Here is a 12,535-nt window from a genome sequence, read left to right on the forward strand (position 1 = left end):
TCAAATGTAAAATGTAGCATTAACCAAAATTAACATATTTTACAACAACGCATGTAAAAAGTTTGGCTTCGACATGTTGGTAGCAAATCCTTTTAGCTTGCAAATTAATTGAAATTTACCAACAATAGTTAAACATTTAATTTAGTTGCTAACTTAGAAACCCTAATAACGCCTCTATTTTTGTGCAGTCATAAGAGATTGAATGAAGTAATTACGTTGCCAAAATCTTAGTCCATAAACATTGATTTATAATTATTAGAATTCGTTCACGCACTATTAGCCTTGAAATTTAACCAACTAGCAGAGGAAACCGATGATTAAAAGACTAAATTTGCCGCTAAAAGCTTGCCTTTTGCAATAGAGAACTCCTTTGGCAAACCCGTAGTTACTTTATTGAGTGTTTATTGAAATTTATGGCTCGTTTGGCACCGGTAAAGCAAAGTTGAGTTGAGTACTTTATACGCACGGCAATATGTTGGATTTATGGCTTAGCTTAATGGCTAATGTTAGCACTGCATTTAGATTAAATTGGGGCTTCTGCGCGCAGCAAGGCTAGTTAGTATATTTATGTACGTACTAATGAACAGCATTATGCAATCAGTCTTTATGTTTGCTTTCAATGTTTCAGGTAGCTCCTTGTCAAAACATTCTGAGAAATCTTTAGCTTATTATCGGAAATAAGATGCATGTCTTCGCTTTTAGTTTAAACAATATGTACACTTTACTGTCAATTTTCGGCTTAAGTTTAATCTGGTAGCGAAAATCCAAACGAATTTTAATTATGCATTCGTTTCACCGATCCGTAAATTGATTATATTAAAAATTAATTTAATTGAAACCGGTTGTGCGAACACAAAAAAGGAATAACTTTTTACACAATATAAAAATTGGTTTGTGTGTAACGTGCAATGTAATGTGTTAAAAGTACTGGCATATTTTATTGATTAAATCTCAGAGGCTGCCATAATTCAAAGGGTATGCTAAGTCCAGCAGGCTTACCATTCTGCCCTCGACGTTAATTGCCTATTAATTTGCGGCAACATTCATGGAATTCTATATAATTCAATGATATTGAATGCTCAGCGGCAAGTGTCAAGTGTCTGAAACTGAAATGAGCGGAGGGCCAAAGGGCAAACCAAATGGAGTTGCTGAAATGCATGTAATATTGGAAATCCACTCGATGCCGACGCAAATAAAGTCCGATGAAAGCGGCCAGTTCAAATAGGGCCACAGGATGGGCCAAAAGCCGATGATACCGGGCTACTAAATCAATAAAACGGTCAAGCAGTTGGCGCATAAGTCGAAAACATAAACACATAAAATGCTGGCCCATAAAAAGGAGCTTCCATTTCGTTTGTAAACAAAAGCATTTCACATTTCGCATTTCCCACCGAGCGGCCTGAACAGTCGGATGCGGGTTTTCTAACCCCCCGGCTTTTGTTGGTCCTGCTGAGCTTTTATTTTGTTATGCGGGGTCCTTCCTGCTTAAAAAAAGCTAAATAAAAAATATCTTCCTTTGTCCAAACTCCCACAGCTGTCCAGATAATGTCCATGAGTTGGCGAGATGGACGGCTGTTAAACCGTGGAAATCAATTTTAAGATAGGCCCAAATTTCGTTAAAGAACTAAATTGTAGATTCATGACTTCCCATTTTTGGGACTATGATGATATACCTTTTAAAGGTTCCCAAAGGACCTAAAAAGTCAAATGTGCGTGAGGAATAGCAAATATTTTTGTAGGGGAAGGGGCAACGTTTAAAAGTCAAACGGACAGCTTAATAACTGGGAAACCAACTATGTGGAAAACGACAAAAATTATCAAAAGAGCAAAAGTGAACATCCTCCACTATTTTATTTTATTTACGCTTCATTTGCAGCTTTTTTGGGTCCTGCTGAGAGCCAAGTTTCATTTCTCTGTGGGTTTTTCCTTCTTCACTTACTTTTGTTGTTGTTGTTGTTGTTTTCTTTTTTTTTATGTTGACAAGACAATTTGCAAGATACATACCAGTCATGTAACATAAGACGCCTGAGCACATATACACAAGAAATAAAATATTAATGCGGTAGATCAAAGCGAAGCATACCGTAAAACTTGCGAATTATTCGGGGCATACAGAACGCCCAAAAGGAAAAGTTTTATTTTGTTTTCTGTTTGTTGGTCCAAAAGTCAATTTATGGTTTTCCACCCGCATAATTTCATTTTATTTTTGCCGCTCTACGTTTTTCCTTCTGATGATGCGTTTTTTTTTCCATTTTGTTGGTTCATATGAGTGAATTATGAGAGAAGCGTGTATTTGTTAACGTTCTTTTCAGAGGTTGTAAATTTTGTTTTGTTTAAATGAAGGCTTTGTTAAAATAATATTAACCATTAAATAATTTTTTATTTCGCGCTGAAAAGCGGCCATCAAATTTTATAAAAGCCGCCTCTGTCTATAAAAAACATAATTGAACTGTGTGCAAAAATTCTTTGGCCGCCAAAGTCGATTATACTAAATAAATTGGAACCTATTATGAACAGATTTTATTTGTTCTCAGCATAACATTAAAGCAGTTTAAAAATTTAAGAGAACAGAACATACAAAATTTGGTCTAATTTCTAGCGAAAAGCCGTACCCTGCGGCGTTATTTTAGAAAATGCCCAACACGGTGAGGGAAAATAAAACATATTTTTATATCGCTGTTATGGGTTGAGGTAAACTGCTGACAGCGCTGACCAGAAACTGCATCGCCAAAGCCATTTATCAAAACTAATAGCCGCCTAGATAAGTGTGAAAAAGTGGAAAACGATAGGAGGGAAGAGAAACCATTAAGAGGAGTGCAACTAGAAGTAAGGAAGGCAAACTAGCTTCGAAAACTGAAGGATATCGGAAGTAGGAACTACCTTTCAAAATGTGAAGTGGTAAAAGTTAACTGGAAAGTATTGATCAAAAGATTCTCAGCAACCTATAAAGTATTGTGTCATTTTTTTCAGTAAAGGTTTGTAATTGGAAAGTAGTGAAGCTGTTAAAAATAATAAGATTGTTGAAAAAAAGGCAATATGGAGACCCGAAATGTAAACTACGAGATTCCTGGACCAAGAAGATACAACATAAACTTCCAAGAAATCTGTAATTGGCTGGGAATTTTAATGTACGATTATGGCAATTGGTTTCTATCGAAATTAAATGAATTTAACCGGCTTTACTTGCAAAGAGTATGCAATTTTCAATTAACTCCTTCCGCCGATTCGAATTCTTTGGAGAAGATTAGCCAAACAAGAGATTGGAAAAATGCGACTGTTCGTTGCATTGAATTTCATCCAAACTGCGTGATGATGGCAGTTGTAACCAACAAGGACACCGTTCTAATTTATGACGAGAAGTGTGGCTCACCTGCAAGCCTCCAATCCTTCCAGCAAAAGGACATAGCCTGTGCTTCGTTTCGTCCTTGGTCGCAAGGATGCGAATTGGCTGTGGGATGTTCAATGGGAATTTTCTTATGGCGACAAACTCGACACTCCAATGGAGCTCATAACATTCGCCATATGATGGGACCCCACAACTTGGAGATCCTGCAGGACGAAGGACACACCTATGTGACTTGCCTGCAGTGGAATGAGGATGGAACCATCCTGTTAAGTGCCGCCTTGGGATCCTCAAATATTGTAATGTGGGAACCGGATCGTCGGGAAAAGATTCATTTATTTCCAGTTTTTAGTAGAGTGAGTTCCATTTCCCTGCTGCGTTTTAGTCCCGACTTCCTGTTTTGCGCATCCTGCGAGGAAGGTGGCGTTTTTTGTCTTATGAATAGGAGTAAGCCATGGAAATCGGAAGAGGTCCTTCAGCAGGGTCACATTCAAACGGCTGTCTGGACAATTTGCAGCAAATATCTGCTGTTTGCAAAGGAAGGCGACACTCAAGTTTATTCATTGACCAACGATGCGGAGGCTTCTATTTTCCTCTGCCCCAAACTTAATTGGATTCAAGAAACTCTGATAGATCTGCATGTTGTCACCACTTGTTCTGGTCAGCAAAGGATTTGCGGAGAGCCCCAGAGCTTCGCAATGGATCCTTTGGGCATCTACATGGCGGTCCTTTTCAAGGAGCAATCCTTTGTGCTTCTCTGCCTTTTGGTCAACAAGCGACAGGGTTCACTGAAAATACTTCCCATTGAATTTATTACTTGCGATGCGGGTGGCGATCAATATCCAACTTGCATTGGATTTGGGAAATCACGAAAAGAGGATCCGGAGATTCGCTGTTTAATGATTGGCTGGAATATGGGGCATCTTCAGCGATATTTTGTGACTACAGAAAGCTTACAGGAAACCAAAAAGATTCATAACATACAATTTAAAGGAAACCCAAAGGAAAGGGGAACGTTTTATTACAAGTAAATATACGAAATCAAAAACATTTATTGATACATGTCTTTCAAGAATTGAAAAAAACAAAATGGTAACTAACTTACTTTAATAATCAACACTGAATTTAATTATAAAGTTAAAAATAAGCTACAAAAACTTTTTTATTAAATAACATGAATAACTTTAGAAGTGTGGTTAAATAAAACAAATTTATTAAATTTGCAGACATCCACATCTAAGTTTTTTTCACAAAGTTAGCACAGTAATATAATATAAGTTAGCACAGTAATATAATCAATTTCGATACGGCACAGAGACTTAATTTATGTTAAGTCTTGATACGCTGGTGTCGATATATTTTCATGCTCGTTTTCCACTCTCCGATTGCCTCCATTAAATTCTCATCCCCGCATATGAATATTCAACGGAAGCGCTTATGCAAATGGAAAATAACTCAAGTCTGCGAGCAACCAGTTTTTCGGATTCCACCGCCGCCCACCAGGAATTCGCGATTGTCGCTTATTCTGCAGGTATTTTCATTCAGCTGACAATCGTGAAGTAAGCTTAAAGGCAATAAATCTTTACTTTCATTTCTGATTGCAGACCGAAAAATTGGTTTTACACAGAATTTACTTTTTTATAATTGACGTTTTTTATTGCGTGACGACGATGGGATATTGATACGGTTGCCCAATTGAAAATTATTCTACCGTTTCTACAGATTGTTAAATAAAAGGGTCGGATGGTCATACAAATTTTCCCCCAATTAAGGGACAGTAATGTATTTATTTAGAGGGCGTATTCAATTCGTGTATGCGGATTTTCCGCTTTTTGCTTAAATTGCGCTTTAACGACTCCCCTGAGGATAAATCACATGTCAAGGCACGTGCAAAAAAAAGGCAAACGGAAAAATAAATTAATGCAGGCTAACGACCAAATCTCAATGGATATTGACGATTCAAAGTTAATCTAGGGGCCTAATGGAAATTGATTTCAGGTTTTTTTTTTGTGTTTTTCGATGTGAGTTTACTTTAAAAGATAGTCGAAAATGGTTTACACATTTGTTGCTTTTTGCTAAAAGTAATTCACCAAAAACATACAATAAAATATACCTTTTCCAAGTAAATATTAAAAAGAAAATGGTAAACTGAAACTTGAAATCAAGAACGTTTACCCACTTGAGTATTTCAATATTGACCACCTTACAATGGACAAAAAAAAGGAATCCTGGTAAGAAATAATCTGGAAACAAACCGAGGGAATAAACGTATCAGAATTGAGAAGGAAGCACATAATCGCAATCTTGAGTCCATCTCAATTGCGTCCACTCATCTCCAAACCAACATTGACTTTGGTCTGCAACTTTCCTTAGGTAAACATCTTAAAACCGAAATGCCTTCCCTCTGCCTGCCAGTAATTTCTGAGGCCAGAGGAATATTGTGCCGAGCAAAGCGGAAAAAGCGCAAGAACATGAATGCAAATAAGTTCCCAACAATGGGCAATACCCATGAATCACTTAACTTCCATGGACCACAGAGGCAATATTTGAGTCTTTGTTCCGCATTCGTTGTCGACCCATCTATTCGTATATGTAGCAGAACTAATGGAATTATCGGACTTATAGTACAGTCAGTTACCCAAAAATTGCCCTGCATTCATAGAAAAAAATGTAAAGCCAGTTTCTAAATAAACATTTTTGTTTTGAAACTTGAGACAGAGGCCAACAAACAAAATGAATTTTTATTGCCTTTGCACAAAAACACACACGACTCTTCAATAATACTCAGAAAAGTAAAAAGTCTGAGGACCGCAACATTAAAATTTTATGTTGGGAATGAAAATGTGTGGCCATAAAAATCATTTGAATGTTTTTTGTGCGAAAATGCTTTGGGGTACTCGTATTAATAATCTGCCAAAATCCACCTGATACTTTAACATATTCAGAGTTTTTTTGGCTAAAAACAAAGTAATGTATGCAAAAACTCTTTCACCAGAGTTAAAGATAATAGAATTGGCTAGACAGATTGCAAATAATTTTGTAAAAATATAAAAATTCCTGATATAAAAAGAATACATTTTATCACTGACTAGGGGAAATACTTCGCTTTTCTGTGACTGAAACCTCGCAATCAACCAAAGTCGCATTTATTGTTTTAGCATATTTTGCGCCAACATCAAAAATACAATTTAATGCAATGAATGCGAGTCCCCAAAACGGCAAACTTGGCAATAATTTTTGTGCAGACGTGTTTCTAAGCCTCGATATGCTGACAATGTGGGGCTTGATTTTTTCCGTCAGTTTTTCCGAGGAAAACTGTAATAACACAAGACCCGAAAGAAGGGAAATGCGAAGTACACGCTAGACATACCAAATAACTTCACTTATTTTTATGCCCAAGTTTGGGGTCCTTTTTTTCGGGGGGGAGTAAGACCCGATGGGTCCCTGGGATTATGTGTATACTCCGCATCCTGGGAGATTTGGGAGGATGTCGGGATGTGTGTCAAATGGCGTAAACGCAGAGCAATCAGCAATGAGGCATCAATAATTCTTAACGCGTTCGTGGCACTCTGTGTTAGGAATTCGCTTTGTTTTCATCGAACGATCGAGGCGGGCGGGAAAAACGCGACTTGGCCCATTAAAACTAAAGTTTTCCACAATTTTCTCCGTTTAACTTTTCCGTTTTCCCATGACCTAAGCGAGAGGACTGTGGTTTTTTGATTTATGGTGCCACTGGCGGCGGCAAGCACAATGCCCCATGAAAATATCCCCAATATATACGCACTTCTCTCCACCGCCGAGTGTTTTGTTTCGTAATCACGTTTTTATCTTTTGCTAAACAACTCATGTATACGACCGCACAAATTTTTTGGAAAGCCTCACGTCGAGATTATTTAAAAATAAAGCAAAACGCCGACATAGTCAAAAAAAAAAAAAACAAAAACAAAAATGTTGGCAGATGGCGCGTGAAGGAAAAACTTGTTTACCATCGGGTGTACATAATGAATCTTGCTGTGGAAACCGATAATTGACGGCCCAGAAAGATTTCCCTTTTCCCAGTTGCCAGGAGCCAATGCATAATGTGGTGGAAAAGGAAAATGTTTTTAGGCAAACAGTTTACGTTAAATTCGTAAACATTAAGGGGTGTATAAATACCCTCGAGCATCTGGAAGGCTTCAACTGCAATTGCAATTGGTAATGTAACCATAGTTGCGAAGTTCCTCTTAAGTGATGTCATGAGCAGTCCAACAGCTTTTCCTGTCCTGTCAAATTTGCGCATAGTTTTGTCTAACTTTTCCCAACAACTTGTGCGAAAATTCGCCTGAATGTGAGTTGCGCAGAAACGAGCAGCGCAATTTAGTCAGGTGTTTAGCAAAAATGTCTGCTTTCAGTACTTTTAGTTGGATGGCAACGAAAGTAATTTTTTATTCAGAGCTTACAGGACTAAAGTCATCACTGCGTTAAGAACTGATAAATGCCATGCCAACCGCCCTCGAATGTAGGCAATAAAAATACATTGCTTTCGAAAAACAAACAAATACATTTTCACTTTGACCGATAAACAAACTAGCTCTGTTCTATTTTTGTTTTAATTAAAATTTATGCATGTTGAATGTGACATCATAGATTACGCTTGTTTCGTTCGTCCGTTTCGGCAGCGCACACAAAACCCAGGCAATATATTTGAATTTTTGCTTAAAAATCAATGGGGAAACTATACCCTGTTTGCTTTATTCCTCGTTCGGATGGCAAAAAATAAACGAAAATGAGCGGGGGACGAGCAGCAAAAATAAATTTCCAGCCGCAAATCCTTGACAAATCTGCTGCATTGGCTTTGGCGGCGGTCCTTTCGAGATAAATCTTTATTGCCTCATTTTGCTTAAAGTTGATTCTATTTTTATACTCTGCCGAAGGGTGGGTTGTTTTTGGAAAGGACTATTTGCTTAGGTCCTTTGATATTTATAAAACCTTTTTTTGAAAGAGAATAGTTCATCCAGACATTCGTTTAACACTATGTAGTTATTAAGAATGAATGAGTCCCAAGTAAACTTTTTCTAACGTATTGTTATTTATGCTTTTTGAAATCCTCTCAACAGTGTATTTCAAATTTCACAGCATCTGCGTACAATCTTCTTCCTTTTCACATCAGTTACGTGTATTTTTTTCAGACATTCTTGCACCATAGTCACTTTTTTGTGGGCAAACTAACAGAGTTTGTGGCAGTGTCTTCCGAGTGCGGCCAAAAAGACAATGACTAAGAGATAACATGGCTGAGGAAAAAGCCCGCATTGAAACCGGAGTCAACAATAGCAACACGACTACATCAGGCAAAACTTTTCGGTAAAGGAAGCGAAATAAAAACCTTAAGTATTTCAAAACAGACAGGGTGAAGCGGAAAATATGATATGTAACTGGCAAACTTGTTTAACCTTAAAGTAACTATTTGCAAGTCGAAAATGGGTGTGTCTATATTCGCATTTAACAAGAAAATGATACTTACATTAGGGGTATTTATGCGGCATGTGGAAATCCTGTTTCGTGGCACCTTGAGTATAATTTAAATACAACCGGATGAAATTATGAAGTCCCGGATGCTGTGCAAACAGCCACTGCCAGAATCCAAAACTTTGTGTTTACTTTTCCGCAGCTGATGCTTTTCCCGCTGCCGTTTTGTTGCTGGCTTTTCATACGTAGACTGCTCACACAGTTTTCATATTATTTTTATTTTATTTTTATTTTCCCCGTTGAACTTTGTACAGACACTTCCTTGTTATTCTTTGCCCAGCACGAAATTAATTTAATTACATTTATTTTGCGTTTATTTAACAGGCAGCATTTAATTGTCGATGGGCATTAATTGTCCGCTAATCAGGTGCAAACATAAACATAAAACCGTTCGATTCTGCAATTCAAATGATTCGCTTTAATCCGTACAGTTGGTAAGTAAGCAGATGGGTAATGTAAACGTGTTTCACTACAACTCAAAATGAAGTGAACCTGATTCGAATTCAATTGGGAAATTGAATTCTCTTTGATTCAGTTTGCAAGGATCCATATTCAATTGAGTGCAATCAAAGCCAAGATTGTTTGCCATATTGTAATGGCAAGATGCAAGGCAGAAGCAATTGAACTGGACGTATTCATCTAATGAAATCAAGCAGGACCAGTATATGATTTAGTAAATGTCCTCTGAAGCGTGTTCACTTGAAGTTGGGTTGATAGAATGTAATGGGAACGCCAGACGCCCCTGAGAAATTGCAATATAAACTAACAAATTGTGAAATGTTTTTGAAAACTGTCTGAAAAATGCGCGCACACATACTATATACTTTCAATGGTGAACCGATGTATTGCTGCGCCTGACAGGCTGCAATAAAAAAACACGGCCACGTACACAAACAACCATTCAGCGGCATAAAAATGGCGAAGCAATGGCAACCGGATACGGAAACCCATTTCAACGGGGAGGGAGGGGGACAGAAGAGGTGGTGCAGTGTTGCAAAAGGGATTGGGGGAAAAAAGCGAAAGGCCTGGCAAACCGCTGATGTTCAAACAATAAAGTTCAAGGGTATTACAAACAGGCATTTGCCACACACACACAAACACACACATAAACTCATACATACACACTCGCGAGTCTACTTAAATATGAGTAATAGGGTTTTGTTGCATGTGCCCCGCGGCAGCCGAAGGTTCGCCTTGGGTCAAGTCGGTTGTGTTTGCCTTTTGGGGCTAATGGAGCCCTGCCTCAGCGGCACATGTAGTGTTTGCCGAATTTTAATTATGCTAATGCGTAGCGAAAGCAACACCCAGTGTTTGCACACACACACACACACAAGAACGCAGGTGTGTGTGTATGTGTATTCATCTAAATGGCGGAACACAGTTTCCTCTCGAATAATAGTTACAAAAAAGTTCACCTTTTCCCCTTTTTGCAGTTTTCATCAACTCTACCTGGTGTTTTATTGCTTTAATTTCCGGCGCAACGAGAGATATTCTACTGATTATCCCCCAACGTTTACGTTCGTTAATTGGAGGGGGCTTCACTCTAATTAGAAGCGGATTAGCGAGCTAAACAGCAGCTCCTTCTTATTTGGACAACAGCTTATACGCTCTCGATTCGGATCGATTTTGCCACATTCATTTCCTTCAATTACAAATACTACAACAAGTTTTTATCACGTTAAAGCAAATATATTCATTTTCACAATTTAAATTTGCTTTCGGAAAATGTTTAGTGCTTTTTGTTATCATTTAATTTGTAGACCCCGCTAAAAATATTAGTTTGCCAACTGTCCGTGAAAACAAAATTTATCGTTCGAAGCAAAAGCTATTAGCGCGTTTATTTAGCTATTAAAAAAGAGTTTATTCTTTTTTTTTTAGCTGATTGATGGCTTGTCTGCCGGCGAAAGCCAGCCACTAATCAAAGGCCACTAATTTAACTAACGAACCAGCAAATAAAAAATAAATCGCACTTCGCAGAGCAACCGAGGTTGGGGTTTTTGTGGCAAACAAAAATCATTTCTGAATGCGGCGCCTATGCATAACGCTTGAGTTAGGTCAGGACCGGAAAAATCGTCGAATTGAGTGGATACAAGACAGACATATCCGCAATTAGACTCACAGTTTGTTCAATTACAGGCCGCACTCCACACAATAATTTACATATTTAATTTTGGGCTGACACCCGAAACTTCACACTCTCGCCAAACTATTTGTGTTAATTGAAGTACGCGCAATATCACGTATCAAGCGGGCAAATCGCACGGACGAGTTGAAAGTTGGCCAGGATAACGAGCCGCGAGGATAACCGCACGGATAGCCAGACACGAAAGTACTGAACTCTGCGCCCGGAAGACGGCAACGCCTGGCGTTTCGAAGGCGCAACAGCATCTGAATTCCGGCGGACAGGGTTGTCATCCCCAGAAACGAGCAAGGACGACGAAGGACGACTCGTCGCAAGCATCCTTCGGTTGGATGCTGTTCGCTCGCTCGCTCTCCGCTCGCATCCTGCAGATTCAGCACGAGTCCTCGCCGAAAGGTTGCCGCTTACTCGTTCAGTAGGTCAGAAACACCATTTGCGTTCCACACACAGGAGGGTTCAGAATAGTTGGCAAGGCTTTAAGTGGTTGGGAATTTTAAGATGGGATCTATACAAATTATTATCAATGGAGTTACTACACTAAAATTAAACACTATTTTGTTAAAAATATACAATCTTACAACAAATCTTCAAACTAATTTGTAAAAAACTTTAAGTGATATTGGGAAACCCTTATAAATATTTCTAATTCCTTAAAATTGAAAATGGATTTACTATTTAATATTAATATACTTCACTTTTTGTATTAGATTTATTCAGAATTGTTATTTTATTTGTACAAATTAATTGGCTAATTATATATCTATTACGTTTTTATGATGGCAATTCTCTCTTCTTTAATTAGTTGAACATAAATAGCAAAGTTTTCTATAATTCTTTTATGGCTGGTTTTACATTTAAAAAATAACATACTTCTGTAATCAGTTCAAATTGATGTTAGTATAACTACTTAACCTTCACTTTGATGTACACTCCTAGAATGCACCAACCTCTTAAGAGCTCGGCAGTCCTGGTAATTTAATTAGTCTGCTTATCTTCTATTTGAATTGTTTTCGGATACCGACCTTCCTTGACATCAAAAAACACATATAGAGCTCTTATGACGGCACAAAGGTCGGTAAAAAACACTTCGAAATTCAGTCAATTGTAAAATCTCAATGTATAAAAGTAATAAATGCGATATGATTAGCAGGCATGGCTTTATGCGGCCTGGTGTTCATATATATTAATATATATATATAAATATATGTTGAAATAAGAAAAAAATAAGTGACGGGGTAAACAGTTAAAAAACATTGCCGCTCTTGTGACCGGTTGGCTGTGTAAGACATTTACGAGCGTTTGAATTTGACAGATTTCTTTTATTAGAACGACAGACAGCGTCAAAGAAACTGGCAAAATCGCTCATGCGTGCAAAATCCGAGTGTAGCCTTCTATGTTCCACACACACCATAAGTGTGTGTTCGAGCCAAAGATTTCGAGGAAAATTTAATAAAAACAAACAACTTGAGAGGGCCGCAGGCGATTGAAAATCCATATGAAGACGTCATAAAATCCTTTATGCAGTTCAGTGCATTTCTTCCACACAA

General features: G+C 37.9%; 2 protein-coding genes across 3 annotated transcripts in view; one reads left to right on the forward strand and one right to left on the reverse strand.

The window, feature by feature from the left end:
* Positions 1–11,162, reverse strand: part of LOC108089159 — a 125,478-nt gene extending 114,316 nt beyond the window's left edge. Inside the window, exons 1-2 of one of the 2 annotated variants that reach the window (XM_017187283.2) lie at positions 10,968–11,162; positions 8,844–9,245 (exon numbers count right to left, since the gene is read on the reverse strand). The gene's annotated coding sequence lies outside the window, so the exon portion shown is untranslated. Of the gene's footprint in view, positions 1–8,843; positions 9,265–10,297 lie in introns of both variants that reach the window. The other variant, XM_017187284.2, reaches the window with a different exon arrangement.
* On the forward strand, positions 3,011–4,393 carry LOC108089163 (aladin). The gene has a single exon (XM_017187293.2). The coding sequence runs from the start codon at positions 3,037–3,039 to the stop codon at positions 4,372–4,374; it is 1,338 nt and encodes a 445-aa protein (XP_017042782.1). The 5' UTR covers positions 3,011–3,036; the 3' UTR covers positions 4,375–4,393.
* Positions 11,163–12,535: the final 1,373 nt, after the last annotated feature.

The sequence above is a fragment of the Drosophila ficusphila genome, unplaced genomic scaffold (genome assembly GCF_018152265.1).
Source record: "Drosophila ficusphila isolate 14025-0441.05 unplaced genomic scaffold, ASM1815226v1 contig_723, whole genome shotgun sequence".
Classification (NCBI taxonomy): Eukaryota; Metazoa; Arthropoda; class Insecta; order Diptera; family Drosophilidae; genus Drosophila; species Drosophila ficusphila.

Excerpts from the sequence above, each read along its gene's own strand:
- LOC108089163 (XM_017187293.2), top strand. The coding sequence starts at position 3,037 with ATGGAGACCCGAAATGTAAACTACGAGATTCCTGGACCAAGAAGATAC.